The 21,031-nt window shown below is 47.5% G+C and overlaps 5 protein-coding genes across 9 annotated transcripts; 3 read left to right on the plus strand and 2 right to left on the minus strand.

Annotated features, from left to right (window-relative positions):
• The first annotated feature begins 32 nt into the window (after positions 1-32).
• Positions 33-2,886, plus strand: LOC120894716 (trafficking protein particle complex subunit 3-like). Of its 2 annotated transcripts, none has more exons than XM_040297476.1 (2): positions 33-262; positions 533-2,119. In XM_040297476.1, the coding sequence occupies exon 2, from the start codon at positions 847-849 to the stop codon at positions 1,927-1,929; it is 1,083 nt and encodes a 360-aa protein (XP_040153410.1). In that variant the 5' UTR covers positions 33-262; positions 533-846; the 3' UTR covers positions 1,930-2,119. The 2 variants fall into 2 exon arrangements, with proteins under 2 accessions (XP_040153410.1, XP_040153412.1); XM_040297478.1 differs by lacking the exon at positions 533-2,119 and adding an exon at positions 2,279-2,886 and having other exon boundaries at positions 64-262.
• Positions 2,887-2,942: 56 nt separating this feature from the next.
• On the minus strand, positions 2,943-10,073 carry LOC120894709 (metal regulatory transcription factor 1). Of its 2 annotated transcripts, XM_040297468.1 has the most exons (6): positions 9,417-10,073; positions 7,015-7,078; positions 6,522-6,627; positions 6,054-6,330; positions 5,786-5,954; positions 2,943-5,714 (listed from the first exon to the last, which is right to left on the minus strand). In XM_040297468.1, the coding sequence occupies exons 1-6, from the start codon at positions 9,800-9,802 to the stop codon at positions 4,272-4,274; spliced, it is 2,445 nt and encodes an 814-aa protein (XP_040153402.1). In that variant the 5' UTR covers positions 9,803-10,073; the 3' UTR covers positions 2,943-4,271. The 2 variants fall into 2 exon arrangements, with proteins under 2 accessions (XP_040153402.1, XP_040153403.1); XM_040297469.1 differs by lacking the exon at positions 7,015-7,078 and having other exon boundaries at positions 9,417-9,528.
• A 79-nt stretch (positions 10,074-10,152) lies between these two features.
• On the plus strand, positions 10,153-15,094 carry LOC120894718 (N-acetyltransferase 9-like protein). 2 transcript variants are annotated; one of them, XM_040297480.1, is made up of 4 exons: positions 10,153-10,271; positions 13,698-13,791; positions 13,864-13,973; positions 14,047-15,094. In XM_040297480.1, exons 2-4 carry the CDS (start codon positions 13,715-13,717, stop codon positions 14,481-14,483), a joined length of 624 nt encoding a protein of 207 aa, XP_040153414.1. In that variant the 5' UTR covers positions 10,153-10,271; positions 13,698-13,714; the 3' UTR covers positions 14,484-15,094. The 2 variants fall into 2 exon arrangements, with proteins under 2 accessions (XP_040153414.1, XP_040153415.1); XM_040297481.1 differs by lacking the exon at positions 10,153-10,271 and having other exon boundaries at positions 13,608-13,791.
• On the plus strand, positions 11,473-13,596 carry LOC120894717 (lambda-crystallin homolog). The gene is made up of 4 exons (XM_040297479.1): positions 11,473-11,733; positions 11,870-11,926; positions 12,535-12,913; positions 12,988-13,596. Exons 2-4 carry the CDS (start codon positions 11,883-11,885, stop codon positions 13,510-13,512), a joined length of 948 nt encoding a protein of 315 aa, XP_040153413.1. The 5' UTR covers positions 11,473-11,733; positions 11,870-11,882; the 3' UTR covers positions 13,513-13,596.
• LOC120894712 (arf-GAP with dual PH domain-containing protein 1-like) lies at positions 14,912-20,948 on the minus strand. Of its 2 annotated transcripts, none has more exons than XM_040297472.1 (4): positions 20,120-20,948; positions 17,741-17,966; positions 16,891-17,669; positions 14,912-16,821 (listed from the first exon to the last, which is right to left on the minus strand). In XM_040297472.1, the coding sequence occupies exons 1-4, from the start codon at positions 20,199-20,201 to the stop codon at positions 16,757-16,759; spliced, it is 1,152 nt and encodes a 383-aa protein (XP_040153406.1). In that variant the 5' UTR covers positions 20,202-20,948; the 3' UTR covers positions 14,912-16,756. The 2 variants fall into 2 exon arrangements, with proteins under 2 accessions (XP_040153406.1, XP_040153407.1); XM_040297473.1 differs by lacking the exon at positions 20,120-20,948 and adding an exon at positions 18,047-18,287.
• Positions 20,949-21,031: the final 83 nt, after the last annotated feature.

The raw sequence follows: 21,031 nt of genomic DNA on the forward strand, positions 1-21,031 counted from the left end.
TCCCAAACCAAAAATAATGTGCATTTTGAAACGTTTGACCACTGGACCGCACACTGTGTCAAGCCAAACTTGTCAAGCCGACGCTTGTGTTGACGCTGTCATACACTGGGGGAAAAACACAAGCAAATTCTTGTTTTTCCATCGCAGATAGTGCTATCGAAAATTCGCGATTTTCAGGAGGGAAAAATCGACGTTTCGCTAGACTAACACCATCAACCGGAAGATGTCTCGCCAAAGCACACGCCTCGACACGAAGAAAGTGGTAAGCGTTTGACACCAGGCCTGCCGGATAGCAGCAAAAAAGCCAACCCCGTGAACTCCTCCGTGTGTGTACAATTCATGCCGCATCGTCATCCATACCTACTAGCTCTATCAATAATCCTACGCCCCCCTTCCGATTGCATATTTCTTCTGCTGCAAACCCGTTTTTTACGAGTTCCGAAAACAAACTATTCTGCCCCCTTTCCACACATCTTCGTTCTCTGATTTCTGAAACCGCCTTATCTTCGTCTTTCTGTTTTTCTTTCCTCAGTGAGGAGTTGTGAATCCCCCCGGGTGTAAAGCATAGGCGTTTTGTGTGTTGCGTATCCGTCGGGTAGCGTCGTCTCGTCATTCCTCGTACCGCGTGTAACGACGCCCGAAAAAGTGTGCACTGAGTGTGGGGTTGTTCAATGTTTAGCCGTTTTTGTTGCGCTTCCGAAACGTGTTTCCCTATCGCGGCCTAGGCATTCTACTCAAAGACGCGTTTGACTACAACGACGACGAGTCGACGAACGAGCAATACGGCGGCGCTTTACGGTGCATCTATCAGCGAGGAATAAGTTACAGCACAGCTCGTAGCAAACTATGATAACGATGAATAACACAGCGACAGCCAACACGCTGGGTGGAATCACATTCTCCGACCTGACCGGAGCCACCACAGCAACCGGACAGGGCACGGGAGGCCTACAGCTGGTACAGCTCAGCCAAGTCATGCCCGACCAAAACTCGCAGCAACTGTTTATGCAGAGTCTACAGCAGCAGCTCACTGGAGGCGCTCCCGCCATACAGGTCATACCGATCGGTGCGCTCCCGCAGCAGACGTTGGCTCTAGCGCAGGGGCCACATCCCGGCGCCACCCTACAGGCAGCACCGCAGCAGCAACAGTTCGTGCAGTACACGCTGGACGGGCAAACGTTACTCTACCAAGCGCTGCCAACGCCCGAAACGGCCTACCAGAGCGTGAATCTACCGATCGTGCAGCTTCCGGCAACCCAAACGCTAGGCACCGCGGGCACCGTACCGACCTACGGCAACATATCCAGCCTGCAGGGTGGCCCGATCACCTTCACACAGATTCCCACCGTCACGCAGGCCATTCCACAGCATCACCATCCGCAGCAGCATTTGCAGCAGCAGCACCACCATCACCAGCACCATCTGCAAACGGCCGCAACGGTCGATGCGAGTGCATTTCAGAACATCGTAACGGGGCCGGTCACACTAACGCCCACCGCTACCGTGGTGCCGGTTTCGCAGCCCCAACAACTCCCACTAAGCGGTCCCGTGACGACGGTTACGATTGGCCAACCTCCCCAGCAGCAGATCGGTATCGGTGTGGCGAACCTCCCGAGTAGCAACAGTAGTAATACTACACCCACGGCAGTAGTTCAGTCCAGTCCAGCCATAGTGACACCGCCCGAATGTACGGTGCTGGCAACGACATCGGGTGGTGGCGGCAGCGGCTCCGGGCTGGAAATGGAGCAAGAACCCCTGTACGTAAACGCGAAACAGTACAAGCGCATACTGAAGCGTCGCCAGGCGCGGGCCAAGCTGGAGGCGATGGGCAAGATACCGAAGCAGCGACCAAAGTACTTGCACGAATCGCGGCACCGACACGCGATGAATCGGGTCCGGGGTGAAGGCGGACGGTTCCATTCGAAGTAAGGGACGGGAGATGCAACGCGACAGGCCATTAATGAGATTTCGGCGATCCAAATTCTCTCCTACGGAATAATAGAATAATGTATAAGTAGGATCGCAAAAGACCCCGTATGAAGTACACAGTTTTAAGTTTTAAGTGCTACGAACGAATCGTAAAATGCAATAAAAACACGATAACATAGTTCACTCGAAAGCACCTTTCTTCTTTCTCGGTCTGCTGGCTTTCCCCGTGGGCCGAAGTTGTGCGGCGCTGTGGTTTGTTTTCGGAACTCCTTCCCATCATTTCCCCTTTTTCCTTTCCTTTCCTTGCATCTTTTCACTCACGACTCACCTGTTCTGTTCGCGTTTGCAGAACTCGGAGCTGCTCACCCTGACGTACGGGGCGCTCGTGTCCCAGATGCTGCGGGACTTCGAGAATGTCGATGACGTGAACAAGCAGCTCGATCGGATCGGCTTCAACATGGGCATGCGCTTGATCGAGGACTTTCTGTCGCGCACCGGCTCCGGCCGGTGTTTGGATATGCGCGAAACGGCCGACAAAATACAGCTCGCCTTCCGGATGTACCTGAACGTGCAGCCGACCATCTCGAACTGGGCCGCTTCGGCGGACGAATTTTCGCTCATCTTCGACACGAACCCATTGACCGAGTTTGTGGAGCTGCCGGCCGACTATCAGCAGCTACGGTACAGCTCGATCCTTTGCGGCTGCATCCGGGGGGCTCTGGAGATGGTGCAGCTCGAAGTGCAGTGTTGGTTCAGCCAGGACCAGCTGAAGGGCGATGCAACGACGGAGATACGGGTGAAGTTTGTTCGACGGCTGGAGGATGCGGTACCGGCAGGGGAAGATTAATCATTTTCGAGCGGAAAGACGTTTTTCATCGCATTCCGTGCGGTTATGCTGCGCGTTCTAAAATCACTTGATATTCTCTGTTAAGAAAATAAAAAACCACACGAATCCCAGGTGACGGTGTTTCAGTTTTCAACGCTTCGGAAAGAAGGCAAAAAGAAATGGTTCGTACAATTGTTTAAAACACATCCTGTTTGATCTCTATTTCGTAATGAGTTGGTGCTGTGTACTATTGTGGCTTTTGTGCACCACACGCGGCCTCTATTTGTTCGCTGTCGTTTCCTTGGCATTTTTTGCTTTGGTTGCTAGATTGCACTGCTCTGGTTGTTAAAAACGTGACAACGTGGCACGTGCTTCACGTGTCTTTACAGCAACAAACTGACTAGGTAATAATAGTAAAAAAGCATATTAAATTATAATTACAATTAAATATCGGCCTTCTCCTTACATCACACCACATTCTTCGTCCTGCGATATGTACTCACAATAAAGAAGAGAAAAAAACATCTGTACTAACACAATAAAGTCAATAAGCTTAGCGAACAATACAATACAAACATCTATCTGCCTGTCGAAATAAAGATAAAAAGATCAATATAAATTTAATGAAACTCAACAAACTAGTGGCTAATCTTGCCCTTAACTTCCTATACTCGTTCCTGCAAACAATTGATTGCACTTATCTTGTTTTTGGTATTTTGTTTCGCGTTCATATTTGGCACTAATAAAAAGAATGCAATAGCAAGGTAGTGCAGTAGTGGATAGAAATAGTTACACAGAATAGGTACGTCAGCAGAAATCCACAAGGAATAGGACAGCAGTAAGTCTAAAATACTAACGTAGCGTTTAACAGATAGGAACAGATAAACAAACCGTAACAGTAACTTCCCCTTTTTCTCAGATTGCACCCACAGTCGATGAATCAAATGCGATATCTATCAGGCGTTCGTTTGCTTGCTTGTTTGGAGAAAGTATTATTACGTAAATTACGGGACCGTTATAGTACGTTTTGGAAACTAGAATGATTACGTTACGTTACGTAGCGATATAGAAGGTAAAGATAATTAGTTCCGCGTGAAGAAGGTGTAGGAAAATCGTTGGGATAGAAGCTAGCAATAGCAACAAGTAGCGGCCCATTAACAAGCCGTGAGCATTTTCAACACACTTCTCCCAAAAGCGGAAGGTTCCTTTCTGCCTCCATCCATCGTGTCGCAATCTAAGCATATGATAACGCGTTTAAAATAATAAAAAAGACACACGCGACATTACGTTCTCCCCTATAACAACACATAGATCTGTCCCTTCTTCAGCTATCCGTCCTTTGAGGACAGTGTATACTCTCCTTTCTCCTGTTTGCTATTGTTTTTTATCACTAACAACACACTCACCCACACACACACGATTGGACTGTTATTTCGCGATTAGATGTTTTTGTACTGCGTTTGTTTTGGTTGTTGATGTTGCATCGAAAGTGAATCGTTTCACAAGCACCTCTCACTCAGTTCATAATGGCATTGGCACTGCTGTTGTGGCACTGTATCAAGCTGGAGTGTGTGCTCAGGACCTTTTTGAGCGCTTCCAGCGTTTTCAGGCAGATGACCACACAGCAACCCTTGGAGTGTCCATCCCGCGGACCGGCACAGGAACAGTTTTGTAAGCTTTTCAGCATGTTGGTGAGGGGTTCCAGTTGATCGGTTAGCTTCGAACCGATACCACCAACCGAACTGCCATCATCGCTTGTTGCCGATGCTTTACAGCAAGACGATTGCAATGGTGGTGGTTTTATAGGTTGAACTTGCTGCTGCTGCTGCTGTTGCGATTGTAATCCAAGTAAGCTTACATTATCAGAAACGGTCGATACTGTCGGGATGGATGCAATCGGCAGCATTGCTGGATGCTGTCGGTCGTGAGATTGTGACATGTTTTGCAGCAGCGAGGAAGGAGTGTTACACCCGGAAGATGCTGCCGCTGTCGCCCGACAAGGATTCTCGGGACCACAGCCCCCGATGCAGCCCTGCATCGGGTCACACTGACAGTTGACGCAGCGACAAATATCGGCATCGGCCGTAATGTCCTTCAGCGTTTTCGTCGATCCATCCAATACCGCAACCGGCGTGTTTAGCAACAAGTTGTTGTTCCGTTCGTTCAAAAGCTCGCTACTACCATCGACAGCATCATCACAACGTTCGCCAGCATCCGGTTCTATCGCATCGGAAGACGAATTCATCTTCGGCAGGAACTCTCCGGCAAACAGTTCGTTTATCAACTTTTCCGTCTCTTCTTGCTCTTCCTGATTCACACCGCCCGCCCGCTGCTCACTGTTCTGTATCGCACGATCGATCTGTACGGTGGCGTTTGCACTTTCCAGCAGATTTTCATCGAAATAATTTTCAATCGTAAAGACCTGCGAAGGCCCTTCGGTGGAAAGATCACCAGCAAGCACGGGACCGCCAGTTGACGTAACGACGTTCGATGCTTCCGTTGAGGGCAGATAGTCGGCCACGTTGACGTTAAATGAAAGGTCCACGTACGACGGTACATTTGTCGGCAGTGCCACACAGGCGGACGTTACAGGATCGAGCGCGGCTAGTGGTTTTGTTTGCAGCATCGAAATGTCGATCCACTGGGGGTTTAGCTCTTCTTCCGCGGCCAGTGCCAGTTCCAGTGCTTTCGATTCGTGGAAATCGTTCGTCGTGACGAAGTTAAAGCCTTCCTCCGGGGGGACATCAGGCGCGGTGGGAGCGACCGGAAGCACATCAGCGTGTTGTTCCGTCGCGCCTTGATCGTACATCTCGTTAAGATCAGTCCCTTCATCGATCGCTTGTGCATCAGTTGCATCATTTTCATCCTCAATAAGCACAATGTCAAAGTCTGTCTCCTGTTCGCTCGTCGGCGATGAGCGAACTTTCTTCACCTTACCAGATTTGGAGGATTTCTTCCTCTAAAACATGACAGAAAATAAATTAGAACAAAAAATGCTCCCATTTCTACGAAACCATTCCCACCCCTTACCGGTTTCTCGTGAGTTTTCGAGTGCGTTTTCAAGCTGTGCGGTGTGCTGAACGTTTTGTTACAATCGTTGATTTTGCAGGCAAACGGTCGCTCGCCCGAATGCGTCCGGATGTGCGTCTTCAGATGATGCGATGCCGTGAACGCTTTGCCACATTTATCCTCCTTACATCTACAGAAGGCGAAGCAAGGGAAAACAAACAACAGAACAACATCTTCGCTTGAGATTGTTTGCACAAAACAACAACACAACGATGGTGGTGGTACATACTTGTACGGTCGCTCTTGAGTGTGAACACGCGAATGTTTCTTCAGATCGCTCAGCGTGGTGAATACCTTCTGGCAGACGGCACAGTTGAACGTTTCGCCGTTGTGCAGCCGCTCGTGCGCCCGCAACCGGTACCGGGTGTTGAACGCTTTCCGGCAGCTGCTCTCGCCGCAGATGTACGGTTTCACCTTCGTGTGGACGCGGATGTGGATCTTCTGGCTGTAGGACGTCAGGAAGGCTTTGGTGCAGCCCTCCTCGGTGCACTTAAACTTGTATTCACCTGAACGGAAAACGGAAAGGTGGAATTAGTATTGCGTTTGTTTGTTCAACACGTTACATGCGCGTTATTTAAGCATACCAAGGTTTTACTTATCCTATCATCCCATCGTTTGCCAAAAAGGGGTGTGATTTAAATGAGCTTACATTTTAATGGGCAATTTTCGTTAGGGATTCTCCGTTCTGTTTGCTTACCTCTGTGTGTTTTCATGTGTGTCCTTAGGTTGCCTACCGTGCTGTAGCTTCGATTGCAGCTCCCATAGTTACACCGATACCGGGCCAGTATTTGATTGTCCGGACCCTAGAACGAGGTACACAGTACACCATACAATTACACGTTACAAACGCTTGCCACATCAACTAGCTACGTTTCTCTAATTACAACAGGTATAGAGAGAGTGGAAGGAAAACAATTTGTTTACATAAACTGTGAATTATGCTACGACAATTACTTGTGTGTATATAAAAAAACTATCTAACCAAATACCATTACAACTGTACGTTCTACACCCTTACGCTTTAGTCTTTCACCTATTTAACTACATGTTTGATACCTTGTTCTATGGTTGATTTTTTGTTTAATAAATATGTAATACAATTTAAACTCTTCTGATTTTATCTGTTTTTGTTTCTCACAACCTGTTTCATAGTTTCATGTATTTTTTGTTTTACATCACTAAATGTGTACCTCGATCGTGATAGTGGCATGCGATGGCTCTCCGTCTTCGTATAGAGTATTGTTTTCTTTATTACTGAATAGGAGGGAACGAATTGGAAAACGGAATTCATCAGCATCAGAATCAAAGTTCGATACATATACACGTCGTTATAGGATAAATAAGTTTTGCGAAATTTGCGCTTGCGATGTTTGAGGCATAATGAGGCATATTATGAAGAGAAGTAGAAGCAGTTGCCACAAACAAACGAGATTTGAGAATGGAAACGATGGGGAATTGTTTACACAAGCAACAGGTGTGCAGCATGTGGGTAAAGGGACAACATTCAGCTATTAGGTTACAGAGATAGGGCGGGAATAGGGATTCTGGCATAGTTTCCAGCAATGACAAACAACTACAAAACATGCTACAAAACGCTCTACCATTCAACATTTAGCAACTACATTGCGGGGAGAAAAACGAATGAAAATGAAACAAACGCACTCTTTCTCTCGCACTCTCACTCTCACTCTGTATGAAGCTATTATTAATTATAGAGAAGAAAAAGGGCCTTCGTCCGGTTAGAAATCGTAAACATGTTTTTATGTTCAATAGTATGAGGCAATAATACGTTTTGTATCGCTGTTTCCCTCTTGACACTGAAGTCGAATGTCGAGATGGATGAGGGCATTGATGAGGATGATGATCCTACGAAGGGGATGGATGGATCCGAGGGGAACATGTTTTCATGTTTCCAACAAATCGTCATGGTGCTATTTTTATACCCGCCACCACCACCACCACAACACTACACGGCATGGCCTTGCTGGTGTGTTTAGATGGCCAAGTCGCAGGCCAATGGGCAAAGCAGAACAAGCCAAAGAGAGACACATTAAGTGCGATATTAACACTTCATTTGTAGTGCGGTGGTGGCAAATGGACACAGCAAAAGATACACCGTATGAGCTGCTAGTTGTCCGGTACTGAAGGGAAGGAAACCAATTAAATAAAGGTCACTTGTTCGCTTGTTGCACCCTCTACTATTCCATGCGCTTTGCTCTCATCAACAGGTGATCATCGTGCGATCAGCGTTTCTGCTTAATCCCACCGAAAAGGGTAACGGGGAATTTACTCGTCTCGTGCAATGTTTGTGCATTCGCGCGCTCGAACTGATTCGCAAACAAACCATCCCCGAATAAACCCCAACCGAAACGCTAGAAGCGGGCAGCCAATGCACCTGCAATGATAATGTAAACAGATACAGAGTGGTTTCGTTGTTTTTTAGGTAGCAAAACAGTGAAAATAAGAAAACATTCTCTTGTACGTATGTCGGCACACGCAGGCTTGCCACAGCCGTAGGAGAAAATTCAAACCAATTTGCATCGCCCACACGACCGTTGACCGACACGGCGTACACGGCGAGGGCAGTTTTCGTCCGGGCGCGTGACGCTGCTTTAAATATATATAATCGTTCCTTTTTGGCCGTTTTGTGGTTGTAATAATCGCGCTTGCGATTTATTCTTTCCCACTTGCAGACGACAGTGGCTGTGCGGGCCGAACAACAATCCAACCATCCAACCAACATCCCACCGGCACTAATGTGGTAAGGATGCTTCAGGTTAGCTTTCCACCCATCCGAACCCTCGGAAAAAAATAACCAACCCTCTGTTGTTCCAATTAGTTAGCCCACGCCGTTTCGTCTGGTCGGGCACACGACGAAAAAAACCACCGACCGATCAGTGTGGCCAAAACAATCGAGACTGATCACAGCTCGCACACAACTGGCGCAAGAAGAGACCGGGAGAGAGAGAGAGAGAAAGGCACCACCGCGGGAGAAAGATCCCACGACAAAGTAGGAAGTTCTATTAATAAATATTTTGGAAGCGGCGTAGCGGCGTCGTCCGAAAGCCACTGGGACGGTTTTGAAATCGGGCGAGGAGGAGGCATGAGCTTACCGGGACCGTGGGAAAAAAAACCACCACAACCAAGCGGACAACTCTCACTAATTCCATCCGATGGTGCTGATGTTGCCCCGGACTGCCCGCGGAATGGAATGTGGGTCATAAAAATTCATTCCCATCGTTTTTGGGAAGATTTCTGAGCGATTCAAAAGAAGGTTCTTTGGCTAATCCTATTATGGTGTTCGGGACATGCTTCGGATCACCATAAAACTGTATCCTAATGAATGAATAGATTAGGGGTGACACAAAAGAAAACGAATTGTATTAGCGGAATACGTGCACTGGCGTTTGCTGATAAGAAAGAGTGCAGTGTAGGAAGAAAGAATGGGAAAGTTTGCAAGAGACAAAAGGATTAGGCACTACTCCACTACGAGGAGGCAAAGAGGGTGCACAAAAGAGCATTAACAGAACGGTGCTACAAATGAATGATTAAAGGGAAAGTAGAAGAACAATTATGCTTGTCTGCTATGTACCATCCTCCGTCCTCATCCAGCTCATCGTCAATCTTTTCAAACTCAACCAGAATACTATTATCATTGATGTCGCAGAATGAGTTGCCTTCGCTGCCACTACTACTGTGCTGCTCGTCGGACTGATGCTGCTGCTGGTGCTGCTGCTGCTGCTGTTGCTGGCATTCCGCCGCTCCTTCTGGCTGCTGCCCACCGCCAACGACGATCGGAGCGAGCCCATCATCCGATGCTGGGGCCACGATCGCACCCATCATGTCCAGCGGTACGAGATCGAACGGATTGAGCTGATTTTCCTCCGCGAGCGTTTGAAAGTGCTGCGGAACCTGCTCGTGTATCGCACGTTCTAGAGCTTCGATGTAGAACTGGCTGCTCAGTGCGAAATTCATCATGCCGTCGTTTCGGAGGAGGAAAAACTCCTAACTATACCGCGCACTCTACACACTTTTCCACACTTCACCGAACCGCGAGGGGGGCGACTGATTTTTATCTAAATCCCGTTCGCGGAAACACTGCGCGAAGAATTCTCACAACAATTCTCTTTCCGAAACTTTTATTTTCACACTTTTCCGTCGTCGGTCTTGTCGGGACGATTTTTCTTTATTTTTATTTTAGCCCCCCTCTCCGATTGACATTCGTTTGACATTTGAACGGACTGTGCGATCCGGCGGGTTGCGACTGTTGTGGTGTTTCGGGCGGGTATAGCTGTTGTAAGGTTCCGCGACTTGTCAATGCACCGGATTGTTTGTGTTTTTTTGTGCGTGTGCGTGAAAAAATACGTAAACAGTGCACATCTGTTTCGAAGTTTTTCTACCAAAAAGTGTTAGTTTTAATATTTATTCATCTAATTAAGGATTCTGAGTAAGTACGGCAACGAACGGTTGATAACTTCTTGAGTTGAAAGTAACATGCATGACCGTAGCATCAACCTACTGAGTTTTCATTTCAGTGCATCGTGCTTACGGCGCGCGTTTTTTGTTATTATTATCAAGAACTGTGCAACATAAAATATGCTACTTTATTACCTTCATATCACTGTCGTAGTTTTCCCCCCGAACTAGAATCTCCCAGCATTATTAACGGTGCTTGCCATACGCGTACTTCCCACCCCTTTATCAGCTGTTTCACTGTGCCCTGTTTCGGGGGGTTGACCTCGTCACAAGGCGCATAACAACATGTCCATCACAGCATACCACCCAGAGTCTAACTCGGGCTCGGGTTCGTTATGCTGCCGAACGGGAGAGGTGTTAGCATAATTCAATTACAGCGTGACTCCCGGGAGACACCCGGCAAACCATCCTAATCACTATCACTGCTTCTGTCTGTTTGCGGAGCAATCATGCGTTAAATTATTCTAGTCGATAGCCTCAAATTAAGACAGGGGTTAATTGGTTCGCTTGAATGCCATTCGCTCTTCCCGCTGGTCGAGACCGATAACCTCCGCAACCGGCACTGCTTATCACGGAATCGGTTTCCAAAAGTGGTAAAAAATAACAAGCTGTACTGTTGGCCACCATATCCACCGACACTGCACTGCCTCCGAATATGTTTGAACAGTTTAACAACACAGCGTTTAAGCACTTGGCTGTTAGCTGCTATCGGTGCTCATATATTTATCAGTTCTTATCTGAAGCGTCGCTCCCCGTTTCGTTTGCCTCGCCTTATCCTTGATCAAACTCGGAACGATAGGAAGTCTATTTTAAAAGAAGCTACTAGCTAAAGCGTCCACTGGGTAAATGTTTTCATCAAACCTTTTTTAAAGCTAGTAAATATCCCATTAAATGTACGAATTGGAAACATCATCCCTTAAGAAGCTCTCTCTGGCGCGTGCCAGTTGCCATTTGAACGGGCGCGACAAAAGTGGCCATAGAACGGGGTGAAGTAAGTGGTCGCCATCATCGCGTACACCATCGCTTAAAAAAAAACAAACACACTTCGCGTATCGCAAACTGTACACAACACAACCGCGGGAATGCACGCGACCTCCCTCTCCCGTCACAGCCTACTACTGGCGCCCGACCACGCTTGCCGGATCCTCGTGTTATCTACATGCGGAGCTAAACTACCCCTAGATCGATCAGTCGCTACCATTCCCTCCGTACGATAGGACGCGCAGTCGGGACCCTTTTGCCTGAGAGCTGTGTTGTGTTTGCGCGCTCTAGAGACAGAGACCAATATTCCGGTTCAAACTCACCCTTCAGCGGTTGTTGCAATCTTGCTGAAACCGGCATCCTAGTGAAAGTATTTCCCCCTTTTCCGTAGTACCGATCCCGTGTGTGTGCGTGTGTATCTTTTTTGTGTTTTGTTAAACATTATTCAATTGGTGAGTGGCTTTAAAAAAAGGCATTGTGTATGGGTGGTGTGTTACGGTGATCACATAATAATACAATCGTCAATCTTTTCATTCCCGTCCCTTCCCTTGTGCTGTCCTGACTGAAACGGGGGATGATGATCGGCAGATTCGGCAGAAGCATGGCTAGCAAAATGAAGAAAGAGAAAGTTGCGATCATTGGAAGGTAAGTGAACGATACGATGGTAGTATAATTTAGACAATAAAATATTAGATTTTGCGCTTAGAAAGTAATATCGATCAGTGAGGATCAGCTAAAATTGATGTCCATTTAAATGAAAAATATTCTAGCCTCGAACTACTAACAACGAACAGAGGACAGGTCATGTATCATTCTTTTGATTACATGTATGGACCTTCTATCATATTTCAAATATTTGCACAACACTTAAGAATGCACTCCAATCATTAGGAGAGAGGTCACCGCATTCAGAGACTGTTGATGATCGCATCATTATTGCAACCAATCGATGATTTAAGGTCGATTGCAGTGCAAATTCTGTTTTCTAGGACACATAATCAAACCGCCGAAGGGCACACTGGATGCTCACTGGCATCCACCTCTTTCAAACAGATTGCGATTACAGCGGCTCATTAAACTCATTCTAACGGCTAGATGCATGTTTTCGCGCTGCATTGGACAGCAATGCGATAGAGCAAATGACAGAACAGAACAGCCACAAACAATCACCGTGTTTGCTCGCTAGCACTGACCTAGCACTGACATTGAGTAATAACCGTTGGTGTGCCCTTCTTCCGCACACCGCAACACAGCGGTCTTATAGGTCGTTCCTGGGCGATGCTGTTTGCCGGCGTCGGCTATCAGGTGACGATTTACGATATCATCCCCGAGATCGTGGAGAAAGCGCTGAAGGAAACGAAGCTGGAGCTGGAAAGCGTTGAAAAGCAGGGAACCATTCGTGGTACGCTGAGCGCGGCCGAACAGTTTGCCTGCATTCGTGGTACGGACAATCTGAAGGATGCCGTGACGGATGCCATCTACGTGCAGGAATGTGTCCCCGAGCGGCTGGACATTAAGAAGAAGCTGTACGGGGAGCTGGATGGGTTGGTTGGACCGAACACGATCCTGGCCAGCTCGACGAGCACGTTTATGCCTTCACTGTTCAGCGAAGATATGAAGCATCGGGCACAGGTACGAAATGTCAATCATCCACACCACTTGTTTGTAACACTAATAACGATTTCTTCCTCCCATCGTTCGATTAGGTCCTGGTAGCTCATCCAGTTAACCCACCGTACTACGTGCCGCTGGTTGAGATCGTTCCGGCCCCGTGGACCAAACCGGAGCACACCACGAAAGCACGCGAACTGATGACGGAAATCGGCCAGAAGCCGGTCACGCTATCGCGCCAAATCGAAGGCTTTGCGCTGAATCGCATTCAGTACGCGATCCTGAACGAAACCTGGCGCCTCGTGGCGGACGGTATACTTAGTGTGAAGGACATCGATGTGGTGATGTCGGAGGGATTGGGCATGCGGTACGCTTTCCTCGGTCCGCTCGAAACGGCACACCTGAATGCGGAAGGCATGCTTAACTATTGCGATCGTTACTGCAACACGATCTACGCGGTCAGCGAGACGATGGGCCCGACGCCGCGCATGGAGGGCAAGGTGGCAGAGCAGGTGGCCAAGGAGATGGAGGAGATGGTACCGATCGATAAGCTGCCGGAGAGACGGGCATGGCGCGATGCCTGCTTGACGAAGCTGGCACAGCTGAAGAAGACACTTTAAGCTTAAACGAATGCTTTTATAATTTTGACCTTTTCTTATGCATAGAAAGTATGCAGCAATAAAACAAATTTTAATTTAATCAAACATTCCGAGCTTCTTTTGAGAATGATTCAATATGGGGAAATATTAATCCGGATGCTGTTTATGTCGTCTCTCTGATTATTGACCTTAAAATCTGTTTTTAGATCATCTTGATGGTACTATGAAGCTGAACGAACATCTGCAGATCATCGGCACTAACGTTATACTGGTACCGTACGAGAGTAAGCATGTTGAGAAGTAAGTGAAAACGACATGTACGCTCAAATATCTTTCGTATATACACGTCTTATTCGACCATCCATTCCAAAGATATCACCAGTGGATGAAGAGCGAAGAGCTGCAGGAGCTAACCGCATCCGAACCACTTACCCTGGAGGAGGAGTACCAAATGCAGGCCAGCTGGCGTAATGATGAGGACAGTAAGGATTGCAATAACAACAACGAAAAAAGACTCACTTACCACTTACAAAACGATTCCGTTCCTTATTTCAGAATGCACCTTTCTCATTCTCGATCGTCAGCGGTACGAAGATACAAAGGACGAAATCGGCGCACTGGTCGGTGACACGAACATCTTCATCCAATCCCACCCCGAAGCAGAGGACGAACAGCCGCAGACCGATCGGTTAGCGGGTGAAATTGAAATTATGATCGCCGAACCGACGGCACGGGGGAAACGGTACGGCTGGGAAGCTACACTGTTGATGCTGCTGTTCGGGGTGGAACGATTGCAGCTTCAGCACTACCTAGCGATCACAAAGGACACAAACGCGAAAGCGATGCGCATGTTCGAGCGGATGCAATTTCGAGAAACCAAGCGTACTGCCATCTTTCAGGAGGTTAGCTTCGAAAGACCTGTTCAGGATGATTGGATAAGTTGGATGAAAGATCAGGCAGGATCGTACACGATCGTACCCTATCCGGGTTAGGGACAGAAGTACTGTTACAATTTTCGGTTGAAACATGTTTCCAACTTACACGGCCATTGTTTGCTTGGTAGCAAAAGAGTTGTTGTTTTATTCTTGTTACGCACGGTCGCCCGTCTTTCGGCATCTCTTCGGTCTGTTGCTTTTCGCACGACCATCTTCTGCACAGAATAGTGCATCATCCTGTACTACGGATTTGTTCTAATATTTAGCTATTTTTGGCAAATTATTGTAGTTCCTTTTCGTTACCGTTTGTCGTTCCTACATGCGCCACTTTCGAAATATAACTCTCACTTACTTAGTGCTAGGTATTACACGCTACTACTATTCGCTTCCGTACAGCTTCAAAAGTGTTGTATATACGCACACGATGTTTTACTCGTAATCCGTCCGCTCTCTACTTCCGGGCTTGAATCAATGTAGTAGTTTTGTGTAAATTGTTTGTGAGGGGGGGGGGGCATATTTCGATCCGGTTTTTTAGTGTTGCTTGTTTGTGTGATTATTGTAGTTCGTTCCTTCCTCCTTTCGCTTACATTCTCACCACGTTTGGGTTTACAATTCTTCGTCAATAAAACAAAGTCATTTGAGCAGAGTATCGTGTGACGTGATCTTCATTTGTGGGTTTTTGCCTTTTTCTTTATGTGCCTGTGTTTTCAGTTTCTTCTGTGATGAAATGTCGTAGTTTGTATAAAAAAAAACGAAAGAAAAATACGTTTAAAACCGACACAGAACACTAAAACAGTTAGCTGGCAGTTTTCTCTCTAGAGCTGCCCTGAGAGCGATTCGCCACCTGGGCATTATAGGAACCACACACGACGGTTAATCTACTACTACACACACACACACACCACACGCAATATTGGCCAATTGCATGTTAAAGTCTGCGGTTCCGGCAGCTTGTGCTAGAATCGAACTGAGGTTTGAGTGTTTGTTGCGTGGCGTTGCGCAGCTCTTCGTTCGTCGATACGCATATCTCACCACTCATCTTTGCTTCAATTTAATTTTGCCTATCTAATGCCGCTTACGAAATCTGTAAGCAAAATGTACTTCTAAATCTTATTTTTACTTCCGGCTCTGTTTTTTCAGCCAGTAGAAATTGCATTACCTTAGCTTAGCTGTTTGTTTCTTTTTAGTTTCGTTATATCGTTTCAATTCTACGCCGTCTGTCTTCTCCTGCACGGGTTGTCATTGTTATACTAGCGCGTTACGATCGTTTAATAAACACACACCTACATTTTAGTGCGAAAACGATTGCCTCTTCTGCCCCTTACGGAAACGAAACTGTGTACTGTGTGTGTGCTATCCACAACAAATTAATTCTTTAATAATCTTATTTTGTTCTTGCTCTAAACGGGGTTTAGCAAAAAGAAAATGCGTGCATTTTGCGTCAACGTGTGTGTATCTAGTTTGTGCATATACACCTCTCCGTGTGCAATGAAGCAGAAACAGACACAGAACTGATATACAGAGACAGGGAGGGAGGTATAAAAAAGATTCGGGAAGGAAATGTACATTCGCAAAACTTATTTGCCCTGCTATTAAAACATAGTTCTACGTAGTCAATTTGGCTGAGTATTTCTCAGCGATCGATGCAGCTGCTTGTTGCGCTTATTTTTAATATTTAGTTCTGTGTTCTGTGTCAATAAATAGATCGCATTGGTGCGTGATTAAAGTGTCTGCTTGGCTTTATGTGCATTCCTTAGCTAGTATCTACCTCCCACTCTTTCGCTCTCATTTAGTCCATAAATCAAAACTAGCGAATAAACGATATGAAAATAAATACCATCCAGAGGTCTTTCGGTGCTTATCATTCCCATTACGAAGCACTTTTTACAGCTTTTGCAGGCTCTCACACACACACACAACGTAACCAAAGCTTTCGATGGAGCTGCGTTGCAGTCTAGAAATGAGAAACTAGATCTATGGTGATAGTAGTATGTAGGTTGATATAATGGTTGGCCCAAGCCAAAGCCAACGTGTTAGCCTTTGCTGCTTTGTAAGCTGCGCATATGTGTTACTGTGGTAGTGTGCTACTCAGCATTTGTTCGCTAACCGAAGAAGAAACCGAACGGTGTCTCAACCTCTATATCGAGTTTGTGGCCCTGCTGGTTGTCTTTCTCAAGCAAAACCAGCTGATTTCCAGGTGTCACGTGACATCGGGTCGGAAGTTTGATCGTTCCGCCATGATCTGATGTTTGCTCGGTTGGCGATGCTGGCCAACTTTCCGTTGCTTCTTACAATAGCGTCCCATCGGACGAAGGATCCTGTGCACTGTATTACCTACCCGTAAAGATATTCTTTGGGTTGGTTCCGCCGCGCTTGCGTATTAGTCGGGCCGATACTGCAAAACGAGAGGGACGAAACATAAGAAACTTTGTCTTTGGTCGAAATCCAATCGAAATGAACTCACTTGAATTGTCCTGCGGGCTGAGCGGCCGCTCCAGCACGTTCTGTATCGCCGCGATCCATTCGTCCCGGTCCTGCTCGCTGTGCGACGACATGTTGTACACCCGCTCGGGCGTGAAGAGCGTAAAACTGTAGCCCTGATCTTTGGCACCGGGCGGCGCCCCTATCCGGACGTAGTACCCGTCCAGCTGGTTGCCGAGAAAGATTTCCCCCTTGGGGTGCGCATCGAGCTGATCGTCGTGGTACATGAGCTTACGATCGTCGAGCGTGAACCAGCGCCGCTTGTAGCTGTCGGTCGCCCGCGGTCCCGTCTTCAGCAGCCAGCCCTCGCGCGTGAAATCGTGCGTCAGCAGATCGACCAGATCGCTCTCGGAGGCGCTCGGGTACGCGATCTGCAACCGGTGCAGCTTGGCGCACCGTATCGCCATGTACCAGTTGTTGATCACCTCCGGATCGTCGTGGTACACGTAGATGTGCCGCGTGGTACCCTCCTTCATGAACGTGAGCTGCAGCGAGTTGGGATTGCCGATTTTCGACGGTGCGTACACCACGTTCAGCTCCGATATTCGCAGTATGGCCTTTGGTTCGCGCTTTTCCTTCACGTAGTACCGCAGCGTGTCGTGCAGGCCGGACAGCACGAACTTGCGGGGCTGGTAGCGGCTGTCCTCCTTGCCGCGCTTCATCAGGAACCCTTCCATCCGGCCGGACGTGTAGCTGGGGCGTTCGATCATGCAGAATTCTAGCCGCTCGTACTTTGCCCTTATCCATTGCTCGATCAGTATCCTAAAATATGGAGAAAAAATATCATTTTAATGATGGTACTTCTTCTTCATCCGTCGGTACTGTGGGCTTACTGTGGATCGTTTTCTTTCGGTCTCCGATAGCAAGCCGGCACACGGTTCTCGTACTTCAGTCTGGCCGACTTATTGCCCACATCGATCATGCGCTGGATCTGGCTGTCCTCCCATTTGTCCAGCTTGAGATGCTTCACTTTCGATATGTGCGCACCCATGCTGCGATGGACCGCACAGCACCGGGTGCACAGGAAGATGCCGATGTTGTATGAGGCCCATTCTAGATCTGATCGGAAAAAAGAGCGTACGAAGGGCACAACGTTAATAAGTATTTAAAATTCAATTAATTAACACGCTGAATCCGACCCTCTGTTGCCGATGTCTCGCGCTCATAAATCATTAAACGCAGCCCACTATGATGAAGCTAAACCCACTCTCATTGCGTGATGGCAGAACAACAAACAAACACAAATATTCGAGACGTTGTTTTATGCCGCCTATGGTTATGTTCTCGAGCTGCAGGCTGACATTTACTGCGCCCCCAGCCGACTTCGACCTACTCGACGACGATGCACGTTAGTACATCGAGAGCTTGTTTATCGAAAATATAACCTTTCTTCATAATCCTCACTATGCATACAGGCAAGCGAACGCATCTGTTGGCAGCAGAAAGATGTTTTCTATTTATTATTCATACTGACGGGGAAAAACACCAACGCGCGCGGCTATGGGGGGGGGGGGTTGTGTAGTAAGAATTTGGTTCGGTAAAAATCAAAACAAACCCTATGACGCAACCATGACTAACACCTGTGCCCTCTGTGTATACCTTCTTGTATCTGTCTTTACGTTGCCCTATGAGCAGGGTTTGGGTTGCATTTTACTAAATGAATTATTTTTTCATCTATAAATTAAGATAAATATTAAAAATATGTAAACTGTTACTAACTCCAAACATGGGTAAATCACAACAAATGTAGAAAGCTCTCCTGCAACGGAAAAGGGAAGGTTCGCTAAATGTGAATGAAAGCAACAGCGCACCAGGATGCAAGGCGGGAACACGCAAAGAAGAGCATCGTAACGAATAATAATAACAAACCCATCGTCCGTCTTCGACGCTTTTCTGGAGTGCATTAACCTTGTGGCTGCGTGCTATGGGCAGTTATGCCTTTTTTTGTTACTCATTCTTCCCGTGTGTTCTTGCTTCGTTTCCCAACAACGCAGTAACCAGCGGTAACAGCAACAACAACACAAAAAATACCACACACAGAGAAAGACAAAACGGGAGAGAGAGAGAGACAGAGCGAGTAACCAAGTGAACCGCGGTGAGCAAGTGAGCAAGTGAGAATTGTTTACGCTGGATCGCCCAGCTCCTCCAGACACGTTTTCTTTTTCTATTGCGTTTTGCTTTTAGCGACCCCCCATTTCTCTTCCCACCCTTTCCCCATTCCTACATAATAAATAAAGCAGTGCCGGTTAATAAATGTATCGATGTGTGGGTCGAAAAGGTGACCGGGTGGTGGTGTTTTGCTGCTTCCTTCTCATGCCTTACACATGCTCTCACTGGGGAGGCGCCATTCTCACTTCCTTTCACTTCCAGGCGCATTCTACGCATTAGGTGGCGCACCAACGTACGTTATCAGGCGGTACACGTGCAGGGAACGTGAGCGAACGAAACAACCCCGGATGAACGTGCGCGGGCAGGGGTAGCAGCAGGTGCCAGGGTGTGACACCCAGCGTTCCAGTGGGACAGGAAAATCGTAGCAAAACAAACCCACTCACACATAGAGACACGCTTCACGCTCAACCGATATCTCCTAATCAGAAGGGAGACTGCAACGAAACATCACAACGGCATGGCAATCGCGGTGGGCCATGTAACGCTTTTCTCTTTTACTATGCACTTCAACGGGGGATTGTTGTGGGGCTATTGAGCAGGAGGAGAAGGCAGAGCGAGGGAACAAAACATAGGGTGTCCCCACGCTTAGAAGCGAAAGCATCTCACGCACGGGTTTGGCCTGCGTAGAGAGATTGGTGTTGTTTATGGCGTTGGTCGGACGGTATGTGTGCGAGGAATGGGAAGCGAAAGAGAGGCCGAGATAGCCAATGAGAGGATGGGTGAGGGGGCGGTGAAAGAAGAGGTGAAGTGTATATGATTGGATGAGTCATTATTTTGCTATTTGCGTTTCTACACGGCTGCTGCTGCCAACATCGCATATATACACACACAAACACACATACAGTTGGTCAAGGAGAAAACTATGCAACGCATTCAGCCGCACCACCTATTAAGCCTGCTCCCGCCCTGAATACTTCCTGCTATTAAACTAAGCTGAACACCGCAAACACACACACACACACACACACGCACACAGAGCTCGAGACAGACCTACAGGATGTGGGATCTCACCCCCCCCATCCCTTTTCCTACGCACTACATACTTTTCGAATCACAATCCGCACAAATGCTGTTCCCGTCCTGTTGCAGCAGGCGATGAAGAATTTTCTCGTTCTGGTCAGCCATGTCTCTGTGATGACGATGATGATGATGGTGATGATGATGGTGTTGCTCTGTTATTGTTGGTTGCTGCTGCCTGTTTGCCCCCGGCTGCGAGGAGGAGCTGCTGTTTTCGCCGTCGTTGCTAAATTAAAAACAATCATCCACACACGCACAAACACACACACACACACTTGGTACACTTTATACACGCTCTGTGCACTTGCTGAGACAGTGCCCCCGGACGACACGCATCCAACTTGTGGCGAGCTGCTTCTCCACTCCCCGGACGGGAGGACTTTTCTTTCACTTTTTGATTCCTTTTCTTTTAAGGCGTCGCAACACCAGACTTTACTATTCACACACCCTTTTCGTAACACTGTGGCTGGAAATTCCGACTTATTTTTTTTCCTTCACGAAACCACCACCACGACCAGCGACGGGATGACGACCACGACCACGACGACGACGACGACCGACCACGACGGCACACACTATCGCTGCAGTGGGGGGAGTTGGTTGTTCACAATAACAAATTCTTCACGGGCGACCAAACTGGTGCGGCGCCATTTTTTATGCATTTTTGGGGCGAACGTTCTTTACACTCGCTTGCGTACACACTGCCTGGTGGTGAAGTGCTTGACGAAAATCAGGTTCACTTGCGTTTGGCGTGGCTAAATTGAGTTGAAAGTTGCACAAATTTCAGAGCGATTTATTATTTACGCGCATTTTCTGCTGCAAAATAAGCACCTAAATAAGGAATGCGACGGGTTGGCTCATTTTGTACGGTTTGACACGAACGCGCAATGTACGTCAAGCAGGAAAAGCGTGCACACTGGTCGTTCCACTGTTTGATC

Source organism: Anopheles arabiensis, chromosome 2 (genome assembly GCF_016920715.1).
Source record: "Anopheles arabiensis isolate DONGOLA chromosome 2, AaraD3, whole genome shotgun sequence".
Classification (NCBI taxonomy): domain Eukaryota; kingdom Metazoa; phylum Arthropoda; class Insecta; order Diptera; family Culicidae; genus Anopheles; species Anopheles arabiensis.

What these genes read in the sequence shown, in the direction of transcription:
- LOC120894716 (XM_040297476.1), top strand. Translation starts at nt 847, where the DNA reads ATGATAACGATGAATAACACAGCGACAGCCAACACGCTGGGTGGAATC.
- LOC120894709 (XM_040297468.1), bottom strand. Translation starts at nt 9,802, where the DNA reads ATGATGAATTTCGCACTGAGCAGCCAGTTCTACATCGAAGCTCTAGAA. An exon ending in CTGGATGAGGACGGAGGATG is followed by an intron (nt 7,079 to 9,416) that starts GTACATAGCAGA and finishes CCTCCTATTCAG; the next exon opens with TAATAAAGAAAACAATACTC. An exon ending in ACTCAAGAGCGACCGTACAA is followed by an intron (nt 5,955 to 6,053) that starts GTATGTACCACC and finishes CGCCTTCTGTAG; the next exon opens with ATGTAAGGAGGATAAATGTG.
- LOC120894717 (XM_040297479.1), top strand. Translation starts at nt 11,883, where the DNA reads ATGGCTAGCAAAATGAAGAAAGAGAAAGTTGCGATCATTGGAAG. An exon ending in AAAGTTGCGATCATTGGAAG is followed by an intron (nt 11,927 to 12,534) that starts GTAAGTGAACGA and finishes ACCGCAACACAG; the next exon opens with CGGTCTTATAGGTCGTTCCT. An exon ending in ATATGAAGCATCGGGCACAG is followed by an intron (nt 12,914 to 12,987) that starts GTACGAAATGTC and finishes TCGTTCGATTAG; the next exon opens with GTCCTGGTAGCTCATCCAGT.
- LOC120894718 (XM_040297480.1), top strand. Translation starts at nt 13,715, where the DNA reads ATGAAGCTGAACGAACATCTGCAGATCATCGGCACTAACGTTATACTG. An exon ending in GAGAGTAAGCATGTTGAGAA is followed by an intron (nt 13,792 to 13,863) that starts GTAAGTGAAAAC and finishes TCCATTCCAAAG; the next exon opens with ATATCACCAGTGGATGAAGA. An exon ending in CTGGCGTAATGATGAGGACA is followed by an intron (nt 13,974 to 14,046) that starts GTAAGGATTGCA and finishes TCCTTATTTCAG; the next exon opens with AATGCACCTTTCTCATTCTC.
- LOC120894712 (XM_040297472.1), bottom strand. Translation starts at nt 20,201, where the DNA reads ATGGCTGACCAGAACGAGAAAATTCTTCATCGCCTGCTGCAACAGGAC. An exon ending in TGCGGATTGTGATTCGAAAA is followed by an intron (nt 17,967 to 20,119) that starts GTATGTAGTGCG and finishes TTTTCCGATCAG; the next exon opens with ATCTAGAATGGGCCTCATAC. An exon ending in CAGCCCGCAGGACAATTCAA is followed by an intron (nt 16,822 to 16,890) that starts GTGAGTTCATTT and finishes CTCGTTTTGCAG; the next exon opens with TATCGGCCCGACTAATACGC.